At 39.5% G+C, this 19470-nt stretch overlaps 1 protein-coding gene across 1 annotated transcript in view; it reads right to left on the reverse strand.

The window, feature by feature from the left end:
* Positions 1 to 19470, reverse strand: part of FNDC3B (fibronectin type III domain containing 3B) — a 310175-nt gene that overhangs the window by 22343 nt on the left and 268362 nt on the right. The window contains 2 exon segments of the mRNA XM_081953443.1: positions 4652 to 4779; positions 6920 to 7086. Coding sequence (XP_081809569.1) covers positions 4652 to 4779; positions 6920 to 7086 — 295 coding nt within the window.

Genomic DNA, 19470 nt, shown 5'->3' on the forward strand with positions numbered 1-19470 from the left:
GGCATCATGGAACACTGCCAATGACTGTAAATGTGGACCCACTACCAAAAGTACAAGATTCAGTCATGTGACCATGGGGGGATAGTAGTTGGTGGTGTGAAAATCAAAAGACTGGATTACTTTGTCCATTGCTTATCCCGATTCAACCAGGCTGCTCTTACATTAGGTAATACTACATAACTTTGCCTAAGTTTAGAGGGGGGAAAAAACCCCCCAAGGTTAGTAATAGCAGCATTAAAAGCAGTAAAGAGGATTGAACCCAAATTGCAATAAAAAAGCACCAACATTAAATCTGTTTGTGTCTGTATTTCTCGGTTTGATGGAAATCCATTTGCGGTTTAATAACACTAAATGGAATTCAAGCCAGACAACCTACATTTGATGGTTGTCTGCCATCCTACTGTTATTATAGAAGCCATAGTCTATACACACACCTCTTGATAAATGAAGTGTGACTCAAACTACTAAGTTTCCTTTCCCTCTTTTCGTGCTCTTACATCCTGTTACTCAGTTGAGCAATTTCGGAAAGAGCGTATCCATTTTTTAACTTTCTGTACACTGCAAAATTTATTCCCGGCACTTCATAAGTGATATAATTTCAGGCTTTAAGGAGCATTAGTGGTAAAGACAACAGACAGACGAAGAAAATGTTTAGACTGGCCATTGACCAATAATAAGGACATTCAACAGCATAAAACTATTTCCTAACAATGAGGACTATGGCACCCATTTGGAAATCTATGTGATATAGGTAGTCCTTGACTTATGACCACAGTGTTGTCTAAAATTTCTGCTCTTAAGCTATTACTGTATTTTTGGAGTATAAGACGCACCAAGATTTTGAAGAAGCAAATAAAAAAAAAAAGTTTTTGCACTCTGTAGGCCTCCCAAAAATGGCCAATTTTTTGCAAAAAATGGGTCGTTTTTCATCAAAAAAGGGCATGCATAGCCTTTAGGAGGCTTTTTGAGTGCTCCTAGGGACTGCCCCCCCCCAAAAAACAAGCAAAAAACGGCCCATTTTTAACAAAATCGATCTTGTTTTTTGTCAACACGAGGACATGAATAGCCTTTAGGAGGCTTATAGAGTTCTGCTGGGGCTGGCGGGGAGGGGGGGCAAAAACAAGCAAAAGTGCCCCCCTTTTTCACTCATTTTAACTCTCACCAGTCCCCAGGAGCTCTCTGAAAGCCTTCTACAGGTTCTGCACAGCCATTTCGGTGAAGGGGGCGAGGTTTCGTTAGGCCAAAAATGCTGTATTCCATGTATAAGATGCACCCAGATTTTCACCCTCTTTTTTGAAGGAAAAAGATGCATCTTATACTCCGAAAAATACAGTAAGTGAGTTTTGTCCTATTTTACGACCTTTCTTGCCACTGTTGTTAAGTGAATCACTGCAGTTGTTAAATTAGTGTTAAGGGAATCTGGCTTCCCTCACTGGCAGGATAGGAATAGTGAATCCGGCACGAGCAAAGGGGGAGGTTTAAGCCTTTATGCCAGGGGTGTCCAAACTTGGGAACTTTAAGACTTGTGGACTTCAACTCCCAGAATTCCCCAGCCAGCATGGCTGGCTGGGGAATTCTGGCAGTTGAAGTCCACAAGTCTTAAAGTTCCCAAGTTTGGACACCCCTGCTTTATGCGAACAAAAGCTTGTACACTGAGTACAGTATTTAATTTTGTTGTACCATGTGCAACGACAATAAAGTAAACTAAACTATGCTGCAACAGTCATGTGAAAACCGGCCGTAAATCACATTTTCCAAGGCTGTAACTTTGAATGGCCATTAAATGAACTGATGTAAGTCAAGGCCTACCTATATGTAAATTTGGAGGTCAGGAAGTGGATGTCCATTTAAAAAGCAACAGTATCGTGTGCTTTGACATTTATGAAAGGTTAAAAACAGGGGAATTCTGTCCTACTCCTATGGCCTATTGCAGGCATCACTTCGCTGCATAGGAGAGGAGTGATCTTGGTACCAAAGGCAGACTAAACACATTTCAACAATACCAGATGCTAAATAAAGATTCTGCATGGAATAATAGCAATAGCACTTAAATTTATGGTATATACCACTTTACAGTGCTTTACGGCCCTCTCTAAGCAATTTACAGAGTCAGCGCGTTGCCCGCAACAATCTGCGTCCTCATTTTACCCACCTCGGAAGGATGGAAGGCTGAGTCAACCTTGAGCCTGGTGGGATTTGAACTGCCAAATTGCAGGCAGCCGGCAGTCAGCAGAAAGTACCCTGCAGTACTGCACTCTAACCACTGCACCACCGTGGCTCATGTAGCTAAACATTATTGCTTTTCTAGAACTAGAAGTTGAGTAGAACTCCTTTCAGGCATCAAACAGGAATATGTCAATGTCTCCTGAAGAAAAATTGGATGCAACCAAGTAAGCATCTATAGTTCTTGACTTACAACAGTTCATTTAGTGGCCATTCAAAGTTACAACAGCACTGAAAAATGTGATTTATGACAATTTTTCAGTTACAATCTTTGCAGCACCCCAGGATCATTTGACCAAAATTCAGATGCTTGGCAACTGGTTCATATTTATGACCGTTGTTGTGTCCCAGGGTCAGGTGATCTCCTTTTGCAATCTTCTCACAAAGTCAACGAGGAAGCCAGGCTCCCTTAACAAGCAGGTCACTAACTTACCAACTGCAGTGAATCACTTATCAAGGGTGGCCAGATAGGTCGTAAATTGGGACAAAGCATCAAGATTCACAGCTAAAATAAATAAATACATACATCTTTTTTTTCCTCCAGAAATGTACTTAACAGAATGGAGACCTATGTTTAAATCAATGGAGAGAGAAGCGTACGTAACTGTAGCTAGATAAATCCAGCTTCTCTCGCTTTATTTCCAACTTTTTAAAATTTGCATAAAATTGATGTGAATCCAGGGCCGCTAAGAGATCATGCTGTGCTTCTGAGGAGATATTGGCATCATTTCCATGGTGATAATAGGAAAGAACCAGCTTGAAGATGATCCAGTCGCCTGAAATCTCAAAATGACTCAGAAAAAAAAAGTCAGATATGGCAATTTTCGCCATCAAGTGTACAATTTTCGTCATCTGGGTTATTTTTTGTTATGAAATACTAATGTAATGGCGGATAGAATACACACACACACACACACACATATACATCATATACATATACATATACATAGGCGAGCCTGTGGCTTAGTGGCTAAGACTCCTGCCTAAGATATAATACAGCCCAGGTTCAAATCCCAGTAAGGGTATGGCTAGCTGATGAGAGCTAATTAGCTCGAAATAGATCTATAGTAGTCTCCCTTTATTTATTTATCAGTACAAATACAATATGTATATATGTATATGTATATGTATATGTATATGTGTATGTGTATGTGTATGTGTATATGTATATGTATATGTATATATTTATTTATTTATTTCTCTGTATGAGTGAAGAGAGTTTTCTCCTCTAGAACAGCAGAATATTCCACAAGATAACAAAAGCCAGTAAAGTTATGTGCATATAGGAGAGTTTTATAACTAAATTGGTAGAATTTTTAATGTATATATTTATGTGTATGAGTGAATACAGTTTTCTCCTCTGGAACAGCAAAATATTCCACAAGATAACAAAATTTAGTAAAGTTATGGGCAGGATAATTTTATAACCAAATTTCTGGAAGAGGATACCAGCTGCTTTTTTTACATAATTCATTACCAGAAAAAGATTTTTTATTTATTTATTTATTTATTATACATATATCTTAGATATATGATTATATATCTAAGATTAGATTGTATATATCTTAGACATTCAGTCTGATTACCTTGGGCTTTTTCATTATTTCATATACTGCATCTCTCTCACTCTCTGTCTTTGCCTCTGTCTCTTGTTCTCTCTTTTGCCTTTCCCCCTTTATTTCATTTTCTGTTTCGTTTATCCATCATCACAATCCTATTTTTCGCACTTTTACCTCAGGAGCACGTAACACTACCTCAGACAAATCGAGTGTGTAACGCAAGGGATTCTCTTGGACTCACAGTTCCTGCTCAAAGAACAGGTGGCAGCCGTGGCTAGAAAGGCCTTTGTGCAAGTCCATTTTGCACACCATGGCAATGTGCTCTCTATGGTGGCTACCCTTTTAAAAGTATCCGGAAGCTTCGGTTTATGCAAGAATGCAGCCAAACAAGCTATATTGAGGGCCCAAATAGGACACACGTCACACTTCTGCTCTGCAAAGTACATTTAGTTTGCTTCCAGGCCCAATTCTAGACGTTGGTTGTGACCTATAAGGGCCTACATGGCATGGGGCCAGTCAATCTACAGAATTGGCTTCGACCCATTATATTGAACTTGGAACTAAGTCTGGCAGTTGTTACAGTTGGGTGTTGGAAATTATACCAAAATAAATCCACTTTTTGCCTGCCATCGCCTTATAAACACATTGTAAGACCATGAAAGGTTGTTGTATCTACTTGGAGTTAAACCAGAGGTGGTATTCAGACAGTTCTAAATTGGCCACGCCCACCCAGTCACACAACAACCTGTCCATGCCCACCCAGTCACATGACAACCAGTCCACGCCCACCCAGTCACATGGCCTCGCCCATAGAACTAGTAGTAAAACTTTTTTGAATCCCACTGAGTTAAACTATCATTCCGTCTTACCTGTTTGTACTCGGACTCTCTTCCAACCAGGACCTGCAGAATGTAGTTCACAGGGTCTCCCTTCATAGGGGGTGCAGTTTCCCAAGCAATTTCACAGGTGTTTCCTTCTAACTGTCTCACTCGAGGTGCTATTAAAAAAAAAGATCACTACGTATCAGTTGGCATGTGCAGAAGAAGGAAGACACACCTCTCATTTTTCTTCTTTCAAATGCTGACTTCTATTCAGGGAGCGCCAGAAACCAGAAGAGAAGCTCCCTGGCGTGCATGCACAAACTGGGAAGCTGAGCTTCCAGTTTCTGGCTGGTCTTCTGGTTTCTGGCGAACATGCATGCACGAAGGCCAGCTGGTTGGCGTGCATGCATGTGCCGGAAACCGGAAGCTCAGCTTCACGGCCTGCGCAGGCATGCCAGGGAGCTGCTCTTCCGATTTCCAGCACTCTCGCATGTCAGCTGGCCAGCACGCATGTGCATGCTGGAACCCGAACAGCAACGGGTGATGACTGGTGTGCCCAGAAAGATGGCTCTGTGGGCCACTTCCGGCAGGTGTGCCATACGTTCACCTATGGTTCACGGGCATAGAAGATAAGGTAATGTATTATTCAATTTAACTATCAACTATCTTACCGTATTGCTACTTTCTTGTTAGAAAAGTGAAAATCAATAGACGTACAAGTAGGCAAACAACAAAGAACCAAATTGCAAAAAAGAAAAACATGCTGACTGTTGAAGTATTTAGTTTTCCTTACTTTATCAACCAGATAAGAGTTGGTTAAACATATGATATCCGAATAGATTTATTGCTCCACCAGGTGGCAAAAAAGTATTTTTATACCAGAGGCTAACAAAGGTCATTTTTTTTGAAGTGTATCTATTTGAGACAGTGCCTGCCTAACACCCTTGGGGGAAAAGTCATCTTCTATTGGTTAAAATCCATCATATGTCATTTATTAGCTAAAATAATCTCATCTATCAAAAATATATAAAGCTTTCAGCAATAGTTAACTATAGTCAAGCATCAGTTCCCACAATCAATGTTAATTTAACTGTAGGGGATTTCAAATGGAAAATGAGCAAAAAAGATCCAAATATTAGGATGGGATCCATAATCTAGAAAAATAGAATAGAATAGAATTTTTTATTGGCCAAGTGTGATTGGACACACAAGGAATTTGTCTTTGGTACATATACTCAGTGCACATAAAGAAAATAAAATAGAATACATTCATAAAGAATCCTAAGATACAACACTTAGTGATAGTCATAGGTTACTAATAAATAAATCAAGTTATACTAGGAAACAAATAAAACAATATAAAATTTAGAGATACAAGCAACATGGTTATAGTCATAAGTGGAAAGAAGTATGTACTAGGAAAGAGATGGGTACTAGGAAGGAAGAGAAGAATAATAGTAATAGAGTCTTAGTAGATAATTTGATAGTATTGTGGGGATTAGTTGTTTAGCAGAGTGATGGCATTTGGGAAAAAAACTATCCTTGTGCCTAATTGTTCTGGTGTGCAATACCCTATAGCATCATTTTGAGGGTAGAAGTTGAAAAAAATTATAATATTAGTACAATAGTATAAATTGTAATAGTACAATTCAAATAGTATAAAACATAACAACTGAACCGAAGGTTCAACAGTCATTAAGTGTGTGGACCTATCATAAGCCACTTTTTCAGTCTAATTATAACTTTGAACCATTGCTGAATGAATGATTATGGGACTGGAGGCTAAAACATATGAAGAATGGTTACAGGAACTGGGTATGTCTAGTCTGATGAAAAGAAGAACTAGGGGTGACATGATAGCAATGTTCCAATATCTCAGGAGTTGCCACAAAAACGAGGCAGTCTAGCTATTCTCCAAAGCATGTGATGGTAGGACAAGAAGCAATGGGTGGAAACTAATCAAGGAGAGAAGCAATCTAGAATTAAGAAGAAATTTCCTGACAGAACAATTAATCAACTTGCCTCCAGAAGTTGTGAATGCTCCAACATTGGATGTTTTTAAGAAGAGATTGGACAACAATTTGTTTGAAATGGTATAGGCTTTCCTGCCTGAGCAGGGGGTTGGACTAGAAGACCTCTAAGGTCCCTTCCAACTCTGTTATTCTAGTCTAAATGTACACCAGAATGGTTGTAATTTGAGGACTACCTGTATTTTATGATGGGGGGAAAGGGATTGCAAAAGGGGATTTAGGTCCATTAAATGCTTCCTCCCCACCTCCGCCCACCCCACCAAATCAGGAGGCGTATCTTACTTACCTTTAATGACAGGGGGGATAGATTTAGTTGTGCTGAAGCTAAAGACTTCTGAGAAAGGCCCTTCCCCAGCACCATTTACAGCCTGTATTCTAAAAATGTAGCTGGTATATTCCATCAGCCGTTGTACCTTGTAAGTATGACTAGGCCCCCTATAGATTGAAGTAAACCTAAAAAAAGAGAGAGAAGTACAAATGTGTTATTTGTTTACAAGGTTTTCATTGATGGGTTGTAGGTGACTCACCCCAAAAAGGTTAATGTCATTTAATTTAATATCAATGTAATGATATCTCAGTCTAGAAGCTCAGGTGCAAGTTCTCTAGATGGATTTATCCCATGGTATTTGTTAGAATATTCATGACTGGGAGAGACATGGTAACAAGGTCAGCCAATGAATAGGTATAGCAACTAAGTCAATGGGAACTTAAACAGATCTGAGTCTGTGCTGAGAATTGAAACTGAAACTAGTCTGTAAGCTCTGTGATCTGAAACTGAAGAACCATGTTGGTATTGTATATTTACTCATGTGTTATTATGTATACAAAGACATCCAGCTGAATCAGTTATCTGTGTGTGCTTTCCGGATTTGATTTTTCTGCAACAAACTCTGACAGTATTTGTATCCTTTTGACCCCAAGACCCCAGACTCTCAGGGGTTTGCATATATATCAGCCCCCCCCCAAACTATAAAACCGATATTAGAATTTTATTCTAAACCTTAACAAAATACTGGTAGCCCTCGACCACAATTGAGCTCAGTGTTTCCATTTTACGACACAGTTGTTAACTTAGCAACATGGCTGTTAAGTAAATCTGGATTTTTTTATCGACTTTGCTTGTCAGGAGGTCAACATAAGAGATGATCACATAGCAATAGCACTTAGACTTATATACTGCTTCATAGTGCTTTTACAGCAGTTTACAGAGTCAGCCTATTGCCCCCAACAATCTGGGTCCTCATTTTACCCACTTCGGAAGGATGGAAGGCTGAATCAACCTTGAGCCAGTGAGATTTGAACAGCTGAACTGCAGCTAGCAGTCAGCTGAAGTAGCCTGCAGTACTCCACTCTAACCACTGCACTACCTCGGCTCTACATGACCCTGGGACAATGCAACCCTCCTAAATATACACCAATTGCCAAGCATTTGAATTTTGAACACCTGACCTTTGATCACTTAGGATCATTTTTCACACTTATGAAAGTTTGCGATGGGATTTTTTTGGGTGCTAAAACCCCTAAACGTCAACAATTGTGGCCACGTGACTCTGAAGCGCTGCAAACGGTCATGAATCATGAATGGTCAAGCACTCAGATGCAGTCTCCTGACTATGGGAGGGGGCAGTGGCCAGAACTTCAGAACTGGACCATAAATGCCTTTTTGGGGGTCGGGCGCCATTCATTTTATCCACTTTATTTTAAAAATGATTTGAGCCATGCTTAAAACAACTTCGCCCTTATTCTGTTGCATTCGATGTCATGGGGCATAGTTTCTATTCCAGAAGGCTTCCCTTTTGATTTCATTAGATGTTGTCCTGATTACTATTTTGTTTTGTGTTAACATTAAATTGGTTTGCATTTTGTGCAGAATTTTAGCTTTTGGCTCTGGAAACTCAGATTTTTTTACTGTGGGTGTGGCTTGGTGGGCATGGCAGGGGAAGAATACTGTAAAATCTCCATTCCCTCCCCACTCCAGGGGAAGGATATTGTAAAATCTCCATTCCCTCCCCACTCCAGGGGAAGGATATTGTAAAATCTCCATTCCTTCCCCACTCCAGGGGAAGGATATTGTAAAATTTCCATTCCCTCCCCACTCCAGGGGAAGGATATGGTAAAATTTCCATTCCCTCCCCACTCCAGGGGAAGGATACTGTAAAATTTCCATTCCTTCCCCACTCCAGGGTAAGGATACTGTAAAATCTCCATTCCCTCCCCTCTCCAGGGGAAGGATACTGTAAAATCTCCATTCCCACTCCACTCCAGGGGAAGGTTACTGCAAAATCCCCATTTCCTCCCGATCAGCTGGGACTCTGGAAGCAGAAAATAAATGGGGGCAAGGCCAGTCAGAGGTAGTATTTACTGGTTCTCCGAACTACTCAAAATTTCCACTACCGGTTCTCCAGAACTGGTCTGAACCTACTGAATGCCACCTCTGCGCTGGAAGATCAATCAATCAATAAATGGATAAATGGTCGATTTATGTGAGATACACACAGCCATGAACCAGGAGAGTATGAGGATCAAAATGTATTGGAATTGAATGATTTTTTCCCCTTTCCTAACCAGATCATTTCCCACCATTTTTGGAATGCTAGTCAGTGTTTGGACTTGGCAATCAGATGTCTTTGCTGCAAGGGGAGCCAGTGAATTGAATTTTCAGTACTTCGAATTAGCAACAGCAGGAGCATAACACCATGCAATTAACAAATACTAATGCTTCTCAGAATAAATCTGGAATTATTATTTTATTTTAATCTGGCCCCAAGGAGGCCTTACATGGGGTAATGAAAGTTATCACTTTTTTTCCAGCAAATGTTGACAAAACAGTGAAGTGGTAATGATATGGGATAGAGATTATAAGGAATTCAGAAAGCTATAGTATTAGAGATTGATGTGCAGATGTGATGTTTCAATAATAATAATAATAATAATAATAATAATAATAATAATAATAATAATAACAACAACAACAACAACAACAACAACAACAACAATAATAATAATACGAGAAAAATGAAATTTATGCCGGCTGAACTGTCGCCCGGATTAACAAGGCTTCCATTGGGTGCTATGGCTCCTGAGCATTCTGCGTAAAATGAGCTACAGGGCTCGGCTCCCTCTGCTAGGCAACCAGGGCATGGAGCTGACAAGCTACTGGAAGAAAAAGCAAAAAAGCGAAAAATCTGGGCTAGGGAAGAAAATATCTCTATTATGGAAGCTTACTATCTGAGCCAGAAAAATGTGGATTTCAAAAACGAATGTATCAGATTCGGAAAGTGAACCAAACGGACGGTGATATCAGTGAACAAAGGTTAATGGACCAACGACGTGTAATTCTAAGCCACAAATTTTTCACTACAGCAGAATTAACAGGAATTGAAGAGAAAGCAACTAATGGTCTGAGTATACCAACAAAGAAGAGTAACATCAAGAATGATTTGCAGACTCAAAAGCAAACTGAGGAAGAAAGGGAGGAAGAGGCTGCTGAAATGGATGAAGATAAAGAACACGGAAGCACTGAAGAGCAAGCACCAACAGATAGTGCTCAATTAGCTGAGAAAATAAAGCATCAAATGGAAGTTGCGGAAAAAACACGTTTGCCAAAGCTGAACCAAGTGAACCAGAAAGAATTGAGAAATATACTAAAAAAGGTCAATGAGGCTGTTCAAACCATTCAAACCACTACATTAGCTGAAACAAACCAGCTGATGTATGCAGCAGCCTTCATAACCACCAAAGAATTGGGTTTGAAAATACAAAGGAACCAAAGAGGCAAGAAGGTGAAGCCTAAGTGGAAAATTCGGTTGGAATTGAAGATCAAAAAAATTTGTGGAGACTTGAGCAACTTGAAGAACTTAAGGCAAGGTCACCTAAAGAGCAAGTAAGTCAAAAGCAGCCTGGAAAGAAGATACGATTTGGAGAATAAGGAGATTGCAATAGTAATTGAAGAGCTGAAGCAGAGGGTTGTTGCCATTGCTGAAAAGATTAAACGGTATGAAAATCGAGTAACTCAGTTCAAGGAAAACTCACAGTTCAGAGCAAAGTTTTATAAGAGCTTAGAAAGTGGAGATGGAGTAACAGCAAATGAAAAGCCTGATAAAGAGAAAGCTCTGAAATTCTGGAAGAATTTGTGGGAAAACAACAAGAAGCACAACAGAAATGCAACATGGATGAAGCAGGTTGAGGATTCTATTAAAGTGCATAAAATGGAAGATGTGAAAATAACAAAAGAAATGGCGCAAAGGCAGTCAAGAAAAGTGAAGAACTGGAGTGCACCTGGACCAGATGAGCTACATGGTTTCTGGCTAGAGGCACTTACAAGTATGCACGAAAGATTGGCTTGGATAGACTATAAGAAAGCGGTTGATTCAATTCCCCACAGCTGGATCAAGAAATGCCTGAAAATCTTTGGCATTAGCAGCAACATACAAACATTCATGGAAACTTCAATGAACCTCTGGAAAACAAAGCTTATGGCTAATGGAGAAGAACTGGATGAAGTTGAAATTAAATGAGGCATTTTCCAGGGTGATTCCCTTTCACCCCTACTTTTTATACTCTCAATGCTACCACGGACATCCATTTTAAAGAAGGTGAACTGTGGATACGAACTTGCAAAGAAAGGACAAATGTTCAACAATGGCAACCAAGGCAGGCAAGGTCCTAGAAGATGATGGAATACAACTTGAGAATGAAGAAATGATAAAGGCAATAAAACCAGAAGAAGGCTACAAGTACTTGGGGATTTTAGAGGCATAATAACTTAATGCATAATAAAGTCAAGGAATTAACCTCAGCCAAGTACATTCAACGAATTCGCAAGATAATAAAGTCCAAACTGAGTGGAGGAAACATCATAAAAGCCATAAATACCTGGGCTATACCTGTAATTTGATTCTCTGCAGGAATAATTGACTGGACCCAGATGGAGTTGGACAATTTGGACAGAAAAATAAGGAAGCTTATGACAATAAATCATGCTTTGCACCCTAAAAGTGATGTTGACCGATTGTATCTACCAAGAGCAGAGGGTGGTCGAGGACTCCTACAAGTAAAGCAGACCGTGGAAGAAGAAAGACACAGCTTGAATGATTACATCCAGAAAAGTGAAGAACCAATGATTAAGGAAGTAAATAAAGGAGGTCTTCTGAAGACAACTAAGTTAAAAGCTGAATATACGAAAGAAGTAATTGAGAAGTGAGCTGAAAATTGGAAAAGCAAAACTATGCATGGCCAATACTTAAAAAGTATTGAAGGCAAAGCTGACCAAAAACTAACTTGGAACTGGTTAAGATCAGCAGTACTGAAAAAAGAAACAGAAGGCTTTATTTTGGTAGCTCAAGAACAAGCCTTAGCCACAAACTGCATGAAGGCAAAAATTCAACATGTTACCACCAACAGCAAATGTCGCCTCTGTAATGAGAAAGATGAGACAGTCGACCACTTGATCAGCGGGTGCAGCAAAACTTCACAAACTGACTACCTACAATGCCATGACCGCGTTGCTAAGATTTATTCACTGGAAATTGTGCCAAAAGTTTGGATTTGAGTACAGCAAAAACCACTGGGACCATCAGGTTGAGAAGGTTTTAGAGAATGAGAAAGGCAAAATCTTGTGGGACTTCAGAATCCAGACTGACAGGCACTTGGCCTACAACACACCTGACATAACAATAATTGAAAAGAAAAAAAGTATGGTTCACTGACATTGCAATACCTGGTGATGCACAAATTGAAGATAAACAGCAAGAAAAAATCATAAAATACCGGGACTTGCAAATTGAGGATGAGCGACTGTGGAAAAAGAAATCATGTGTTGTCCCAATTGTAATTGGAGCCCTTGGAGCAATACCTAAAGGGCTACCTCGCTCTTTGAAAATTCTAAATTTACCTGACTTCTGACTCTACAAAAAACCACCCTACTTGGAACAATTTATATATTCCGACGTTACCTTAACAGTTCCTAGGTCCTTGGTTAGGACTCGAGCTGTTAGGCTACCAACCAGCCCCAAAGGCTGTGAATCTCACCAAAGATTAACCAAATAACAATAACAATAACAATAATATTCAGTAGTACAAATGATCCACTGGAATTTGTGCAAAAATTATAATATTAAAACAACAACAAACTGGTGGGAACATAGGCCTGAAAAAGTCACCGAAAATCAGATGGTCAAGCTCCTATGGGATTTTCGTATACAAACGGACAAAATACTGGCGCATAACACGCCAGACATCACACTGGTTGAGAAAAATAAGGTTACAATCATAGACATCGCAATAGGACCTAAAAATTGAAATTCAACGATTATGGCACAAACCAGCAGTAGTAATTCCAGTGGTAATCGGCACACTGGGTGCTATTCCAAAAGCACTGGAATTACATTTAAAACAGTCAAATGCAAAAAGCTGCACTGCTTGGATCCGCACGTATATTACGAAAATACGTTATGGCGTCCTAGGCCCCTGGGTGGAGCCCGACTAGTAATCAATGCCAAATCCGGCGAAACAACTAGCCGGTGTGATACAATCGTATAATAATAATAATAATAGAATTTTGATATTATACATGCTGACCATAGCAAATGTTACTTTATGTACAAAGATGGAAAGACACTGATTTCCACAATGGACAAATGGCTGCAACAGTTAATGGAGTTAACACAATTAAGGAGTAAACAACGCAATTGTGCATTGTGCAGAGAATGGTGATTGTGGTGGGTGTAAACCAGCACGATTTGATTTGGCGCAGAGTTTTCCTGGACTTGGGTAATTATCTGGAGACCAGCTGGAGGAGACTTGAACCTCCTGTCACTGAGGCAGCGTTGGAAAGAAGTCACAGTGATTTCTTCCTTAAAAAAAAAACTTTATTAGACTTTTCAGATAAAGGGATAAAAACCAACAGAAACTAATCATTAACATTGAAGAAAGAAAAAGATAAACAATGAAAAAGAAAGCAAAGCCAAAATTGCAGGAAGCCAAGAAATGACTTCCAACTTTCTTCTTGCAAACAGCAATGGGATTATCATTTAAAAGCAAAATCAATAGTTCTTATTGATTTTTTTCATCTTGCTTTGATCTTATCTAAATATTTCTTTAAAATATGGGTGCTGTCTTATCCTTGATCTTAAATGGGAAATACTTCTGTCCTGGAACATACATTATTAGTATATATTTGTGGTGCTAGTAAACACTGCAAAGCATTAAAATATAATCCTATCTCACAAGCATTAATAAATAAAAATGAGTTTCTTTTATTCAACCATGTACATCAAAAAGAAAATAACATTATTATTCTGTACTGAAATCTAGGAACTAAAAAAATGTGCAGCCTTGATTTGCTACTGATGTTCAAGAGGGCAACTCTTCTATGCTATATTTTGAGATTTAAGCAGGGATGAAATCCAGCAGGTTCTGACCGGTTCTGGAGAACTGGTAGTGGAAATTTTTAGTCGTTTGGAGAACTGGTAGTGGAAATTTTTAGTCGTTTGGAGAACTGGTAGTGGAAATTTTTAGTCGTTTGGAGAACTGGTAGTGGAAATTTTGAATAGTTCGGAGAACTGGCAAATGCCAACTCTGGCTGGACCCAGAGTGGGGTGGGAATGGAGATTTTGCAATATCCTTCTCCTGGAGTGGGGTGTGAATGGAGATTTTGCAGCATCTTTCCCCTGCCCCGCCCACCAAGCCACACTACACCCACCAAGCCACGCCCACAGAACTGGTGATAAAAAAAATTGAATTCCACCACTGGATTTAAGGTATGTTTGCTGTTCTTTAAACAGTGGACAATTTGCTTATTTTTTATTGTGACATTTTAATTTTAATTGTTTTAAATTGTTGCACTCTCTATTGTTGAATCTCTGTTTTGGGAGTCTTTAATGTAAAAAAGATTAGAAATTATATATAGATGCACAAATGCTCCTGATACCGTAATAGATTCTCTCATCTCTGTCACACTTTATGATCTTGGCGAACAAATCGTGTTTTTCTCCATAAAGAGTAGTAAAATGAATAATTTTTTTCACAAGTAGATGTGTCCCACAGCAGATTTCAATTACAATAATGCAATTTGGGCTTTTCTTAATTGCATTCTAATTGTGTTTTCAATTTGTTTTTATTATTGCTTGCATTCATTCAAGGAGATTCATTTATCTTTGCATTGATTCAAGGAGATTCATTTATCTTGCCAGGTATACAATACAACTCTTATCTCCGTTCTTAAGACTTGCTTGGAGCATTCAAAAGCATCTGTTTGATCATTGTTGAAAATATTATGTTCGCCTGTGGCTTAGCAATCTGTTATAGCAAATCTGGCCCAGCATGTTAATACTTACAATTTTGGAAGCCAGATTTAATATCTGGAGGCAACGTAAACACATGATATTCACATTACCTCTAGATAATGTGAATATCTGTAAGTTTCGTGACTCTGGAAACAATGTTGGTGGACAATCATGGTAGGTCTATCTTCTGAAGCCCATGAGGCAGACCAGATTAAGTGAATAGACTCTACAGGAAGACTGTATTTTACTGAGATAAACTATAGTAATATAATTTTGAAAGCTGATCATGTTTATTCTCCTCCCTCTTTGGAAAACACTTCTGCATTTTTGCACAAAGATGTTAAGATCAATGTAAGGGAGAAGTTCAATATATTGAAAGAGATGTAAACCTAAGAAGTTGGGGAAAGAGATGAGTCGTTGTTTAAATTTTAAAAATGTTCCTGAAATTCAAAGAGGAAAAGATCCAGGTACGAGATATATCTGGCAACAAGAAGGATGTATGACAGCTGGACACAGATTTCCAATATCAAACGAGAAAGCATAACACAAATTACATTGTGAGACAAGAAACAAATGGATGGAAACTAGTCAAGAAGAGAAGCAACTTACAACTGAGGACAAACTTTCTGACAGTTAGAACAATTAATCAGTGGAACAACTTGCCTCCAGAAGTTGGGAATGCCCCAACACTGGAAGTTTTTAAGAAGATGTTGGATAACCATTTGTCTGAAATGGAATAGGGCAGCGATGGTGAACCTTTTTTGGCTCACGTGCCACAAGTGGGGGGAGCGCGGGGGGGTTGTGTGCGGGCGTGCCACACCAATAATGCAACGCGCGCCCCCCAGTGCGCATGCGCCCACAACGCACCAATTTTTGCATGCTTTTTTCGCCCTCCCCAGGCTCCAGAGGCTTTACAGGAGCCTGGGGAGGGCGAAAAGAGCCTCCCCTGGCCCCCAGAGGCTTCAGGGAACGTCCGGAGGCTTCCCTGAAACCTTCGGAATGCTTAAAACCACCCTCCGAGCAACCCGCACCTCGCGTGCCCTGACAAAGGGCTCCACGTGCCACTTGTGGCACGCGTGCCATAGGTTCGCCATCACGGGTATAGGGTCTCCTGCTTGAACAGGGGGTTAGAAGACTTCCAAGGTCCCTTCCAACTCTGTTATTGTGTTGCATTCTGAATTCTTTTACTTTTCTTCTAATTTCCACTTTCAATGTGCAAAAGTGGTCTATTTTGTTGCTCATATGACCTTCGGTAATGCTCTTACTATTTCCAGATATAAAATGAACTCACTCCATATTTTCAGATTTGTATTAATTTCTTCCCCATGTATACATAGGTGTAGAGTAGACAGTGTTATATATTCAAAATAAACAGTTCTTCTTCTAAACAGATAATCACAGTTATAATCCAAATTTATTTTTAATGGCCAAATTACTTTTTCTGTGCTTCTTCCTCTCATTCTTGTCTATGTTTTCATGTCACATGCAGAATAATTTTTTTAATTAAGAATGTCATACAATATTTCTCAAAAACTCATATTTGCTTCTTCTGTTCCCTAGTCTCTGAACAATAACCAATGGATATCTAAATTTGTTTCCACCCACCAAAATGTCCATTCACAGGACCAACATTTTGAAATAGGCATACTTAGTCGGGACAAGGCAAAATCAGATTTAACTTGCCATTCAAGCAAAGATTTTATTGGGTCATTTGAGGGCCAGTCATTAAATCTCAGGTCAAACAACTATGTTGTTCTTTTCAAGAGGATAAAAGCAGAAAACCGAATGTGAACAGCTCTGAGCTCTCAGATAAAACACAAATAATAATACAGTAGGAGCAAATGTCAAGTCATTACTGAATCTCATCCCAATTCATTTCAAAAAAATACTGGTCAGAGAAAGCAAAAACAAAAACTAAAGTAATAAAAATGCCAACTAGATACATTGATTTAAGACCATGGTACTCTGGTAATACCCATCATGCCCTTCTACTGTACAACTCAATGCTAAGGAAGATGCAGCTTCATTCATATAATATCAGCCAAACTTCTATTACTCATGAAGGAAATAAGGTGAATGTCATCCCAATAACACATTATAAATGAAAAATCAGGGTTGTTGTTTTTTTTAAATCTAAAAGCAAAGCCTGGGATGAAAATACCATTTATTGCTGAATAAAGTGGTAATGTTCAGGAAAATAGAACAACAGAATAAGAGAGTTGGAAGGGATCTTGGAGGTCTTCTAGTCCAACCCCCTGCTCTGGCAGGATACCCTATAGCAAGCGTGTCAAACTGGTGGCCCGCAGGCCGGATGCTTCACATGAACTCCATGTCCAGCCCAACTCCACAAATGGGGAAAACAACGCAAAATGTCATGTGACGCCACAAATTTGATACCTGTGCCCTATACCATTTCAGACAAATGGTTGTCCAATCTCTTCTTAGAATAGAATAGAGTTGGAAGGGACCTTGGAGGACTTCTAGTCCAACCCCCTGCTTAGGCAGGAAACCCTCCACCACTTCAGTCAAATGGTTATCCAACATCTTCTTAAAAGCTTCCAGTGTTGGAGCATTCACAATTTATGGAGGCAAGTTGTTCCACTGATTAATTGTTCTAACTGTCAGGAAATTTCTCCTTAGTTCTAAGTTGCTTCTCTTGGGAATAGAATCATGATTTCCTTTACCCCGTGATGTACAAATTTTTATTTATTTATTTCCTTGGGAGGAAAGCTTCCTCCTCTACTACCCTGTTTCCCTGAAAATAAAACCTCTCCGGAAAATAAGCTCAGCTGGGCTTTTGAGCGCCTGTGCTAAAATAAACCTTTCCCCCCTAATTGTAACACAGCAGCAGCCATGAGGTGACCACGTTCGCCGCCTCCTGCACCTCAAAAATAATAAGACCTCCCAGAAAATATGGCCAAGCGCTTATTTCGGGGGTCAAAACAAAATAAGACTGTGTCTTATTTTCGAGGAAACATGGTACCAATCTGCTTTTATATTAAATTCACTTAGATCTGAAGCGTTAAATAAATGAGAGCCAGTTAAAAACCATATGAATACAGAGTGTCCAATGGTGTAAACAGGAATCAGAGCTTCGCTTCCCCTTCCTGGCTGCAAATGAAGCTATTTGTTTGTGGAAACCATCCAGGTGGGGAAATGAGAATGGGGCACATACCATTAATTTCCTAGTGAGTTAAATTGATGACCCGGGGCTGTTTTCTCTGCAGCACAAACCATTGGAACATTTTTAAATTGAGGTTAACCCATCTCAGCAAGCAAAAGCTGCTAATATTTAAATGAAATTACCATTAGAGGAAAAGAGCTTCTTTTTAGATATTGGCCCACGTTTCCTGCTCTTTTGAAATAAGAAACTTTAACAGCTTGGCCATTCTGCATATCAAACAGATTTATCAGTCTAGCCCTCCCTGTGTGTCAATCTAGAAATAAACAATGTAGTCCATGAATGAATAAGATATTCCAAGCGGTGATGTAACAAGGAAAAAGGCATCTCATTCATCCGATATTGTAGATGTGTGGACTTACCGATTGCCATAAATCCTTTACTGAAGGTTACACAAAGAGGGAAACTTGTTTACGCTAGAACAGTAAGATTTCTGCCAAGTGCTAATTATTTTCACAACATCATGAAGCCTATTCTCAGTCTGTACTATCTCAGGGTGTAAATCTTATTCCCAAAACATGCATCCATAATCAACATTTGACTGTCAGTAGGAAGCAATTTATTCCTGAGATTTTTAGAACTGAATGGTTATGCTCCAATTCACTCCTCTAAAAACTGTCCCAAAGGACCTTTTTCAAGAGGCAACTGGACTTTCTGGTTTTTTGTTTCACTTCTCATCCAAGAAGCATCTTCAGCTCTGACTGGATGGTGGATTTGGGGAATGGAAGGATTTATACACCTTGCAGACAGCTGGTCATTTGCATTCTTTTAGTGGGTCGTTAAGGTCACCTGGAAGTTTATCTGTGTCGTCACCTGAGTGGTGCAAATGGGTGTGGAGCCTTCTTGGAACTGTTGAAAGGACTGTGTTGTAGACTGGAGATGGATGATGTTGTATTCCTCCCCCTTCGTTGAGAGACGGCTGTTACGTTTTGACATAGATGGCCTCTTTAACCCCTCTTTCAAACCAGTGGTCCTCTCTGTCCGAATTGTGGACTTTGCTGTCTTCAAAAGAGTTGTCTTTGTCTTTTCAATGCAGCTGAACTGCTGAATGCCTCTTGAAAAAAGCACCTTTGGGACAACCATGAACTGAGAATCTCTATAGACACCTCTTAAAATGCTTCCGAGAGTCCACACCCACATCCAAGAACAATTTTACAGAATGACGTATGCTTGGAAAAAACCTAGAGGTAGAAAATAGGATGACCTTTTGCATCCATTACAGATAGCCAAAAAGAAAGCCTTTTAAGACCAAGTAGTAAAGGGAATAAAGATCTAGTTGTGTTCAACTCTAGGCACGGTGCTCATCTCCATTTCTTAGCTGAAGAAGCCAACATTTTTTGAAGACAATTCCATGATCATATGGCCAGCATG

The sequence above is a fragment of the Natrix helvetica genome, assembly GCF_964273705.1.
Source record: "Natrix helvetica genome assembly, chromosome: 5".
NCBI classification, from domain to species: Eukaryota; Metazoa; Chordata; class Lepidosauria; order Squamata; family Natricidae; genus Natrix; species Natrix helvetica.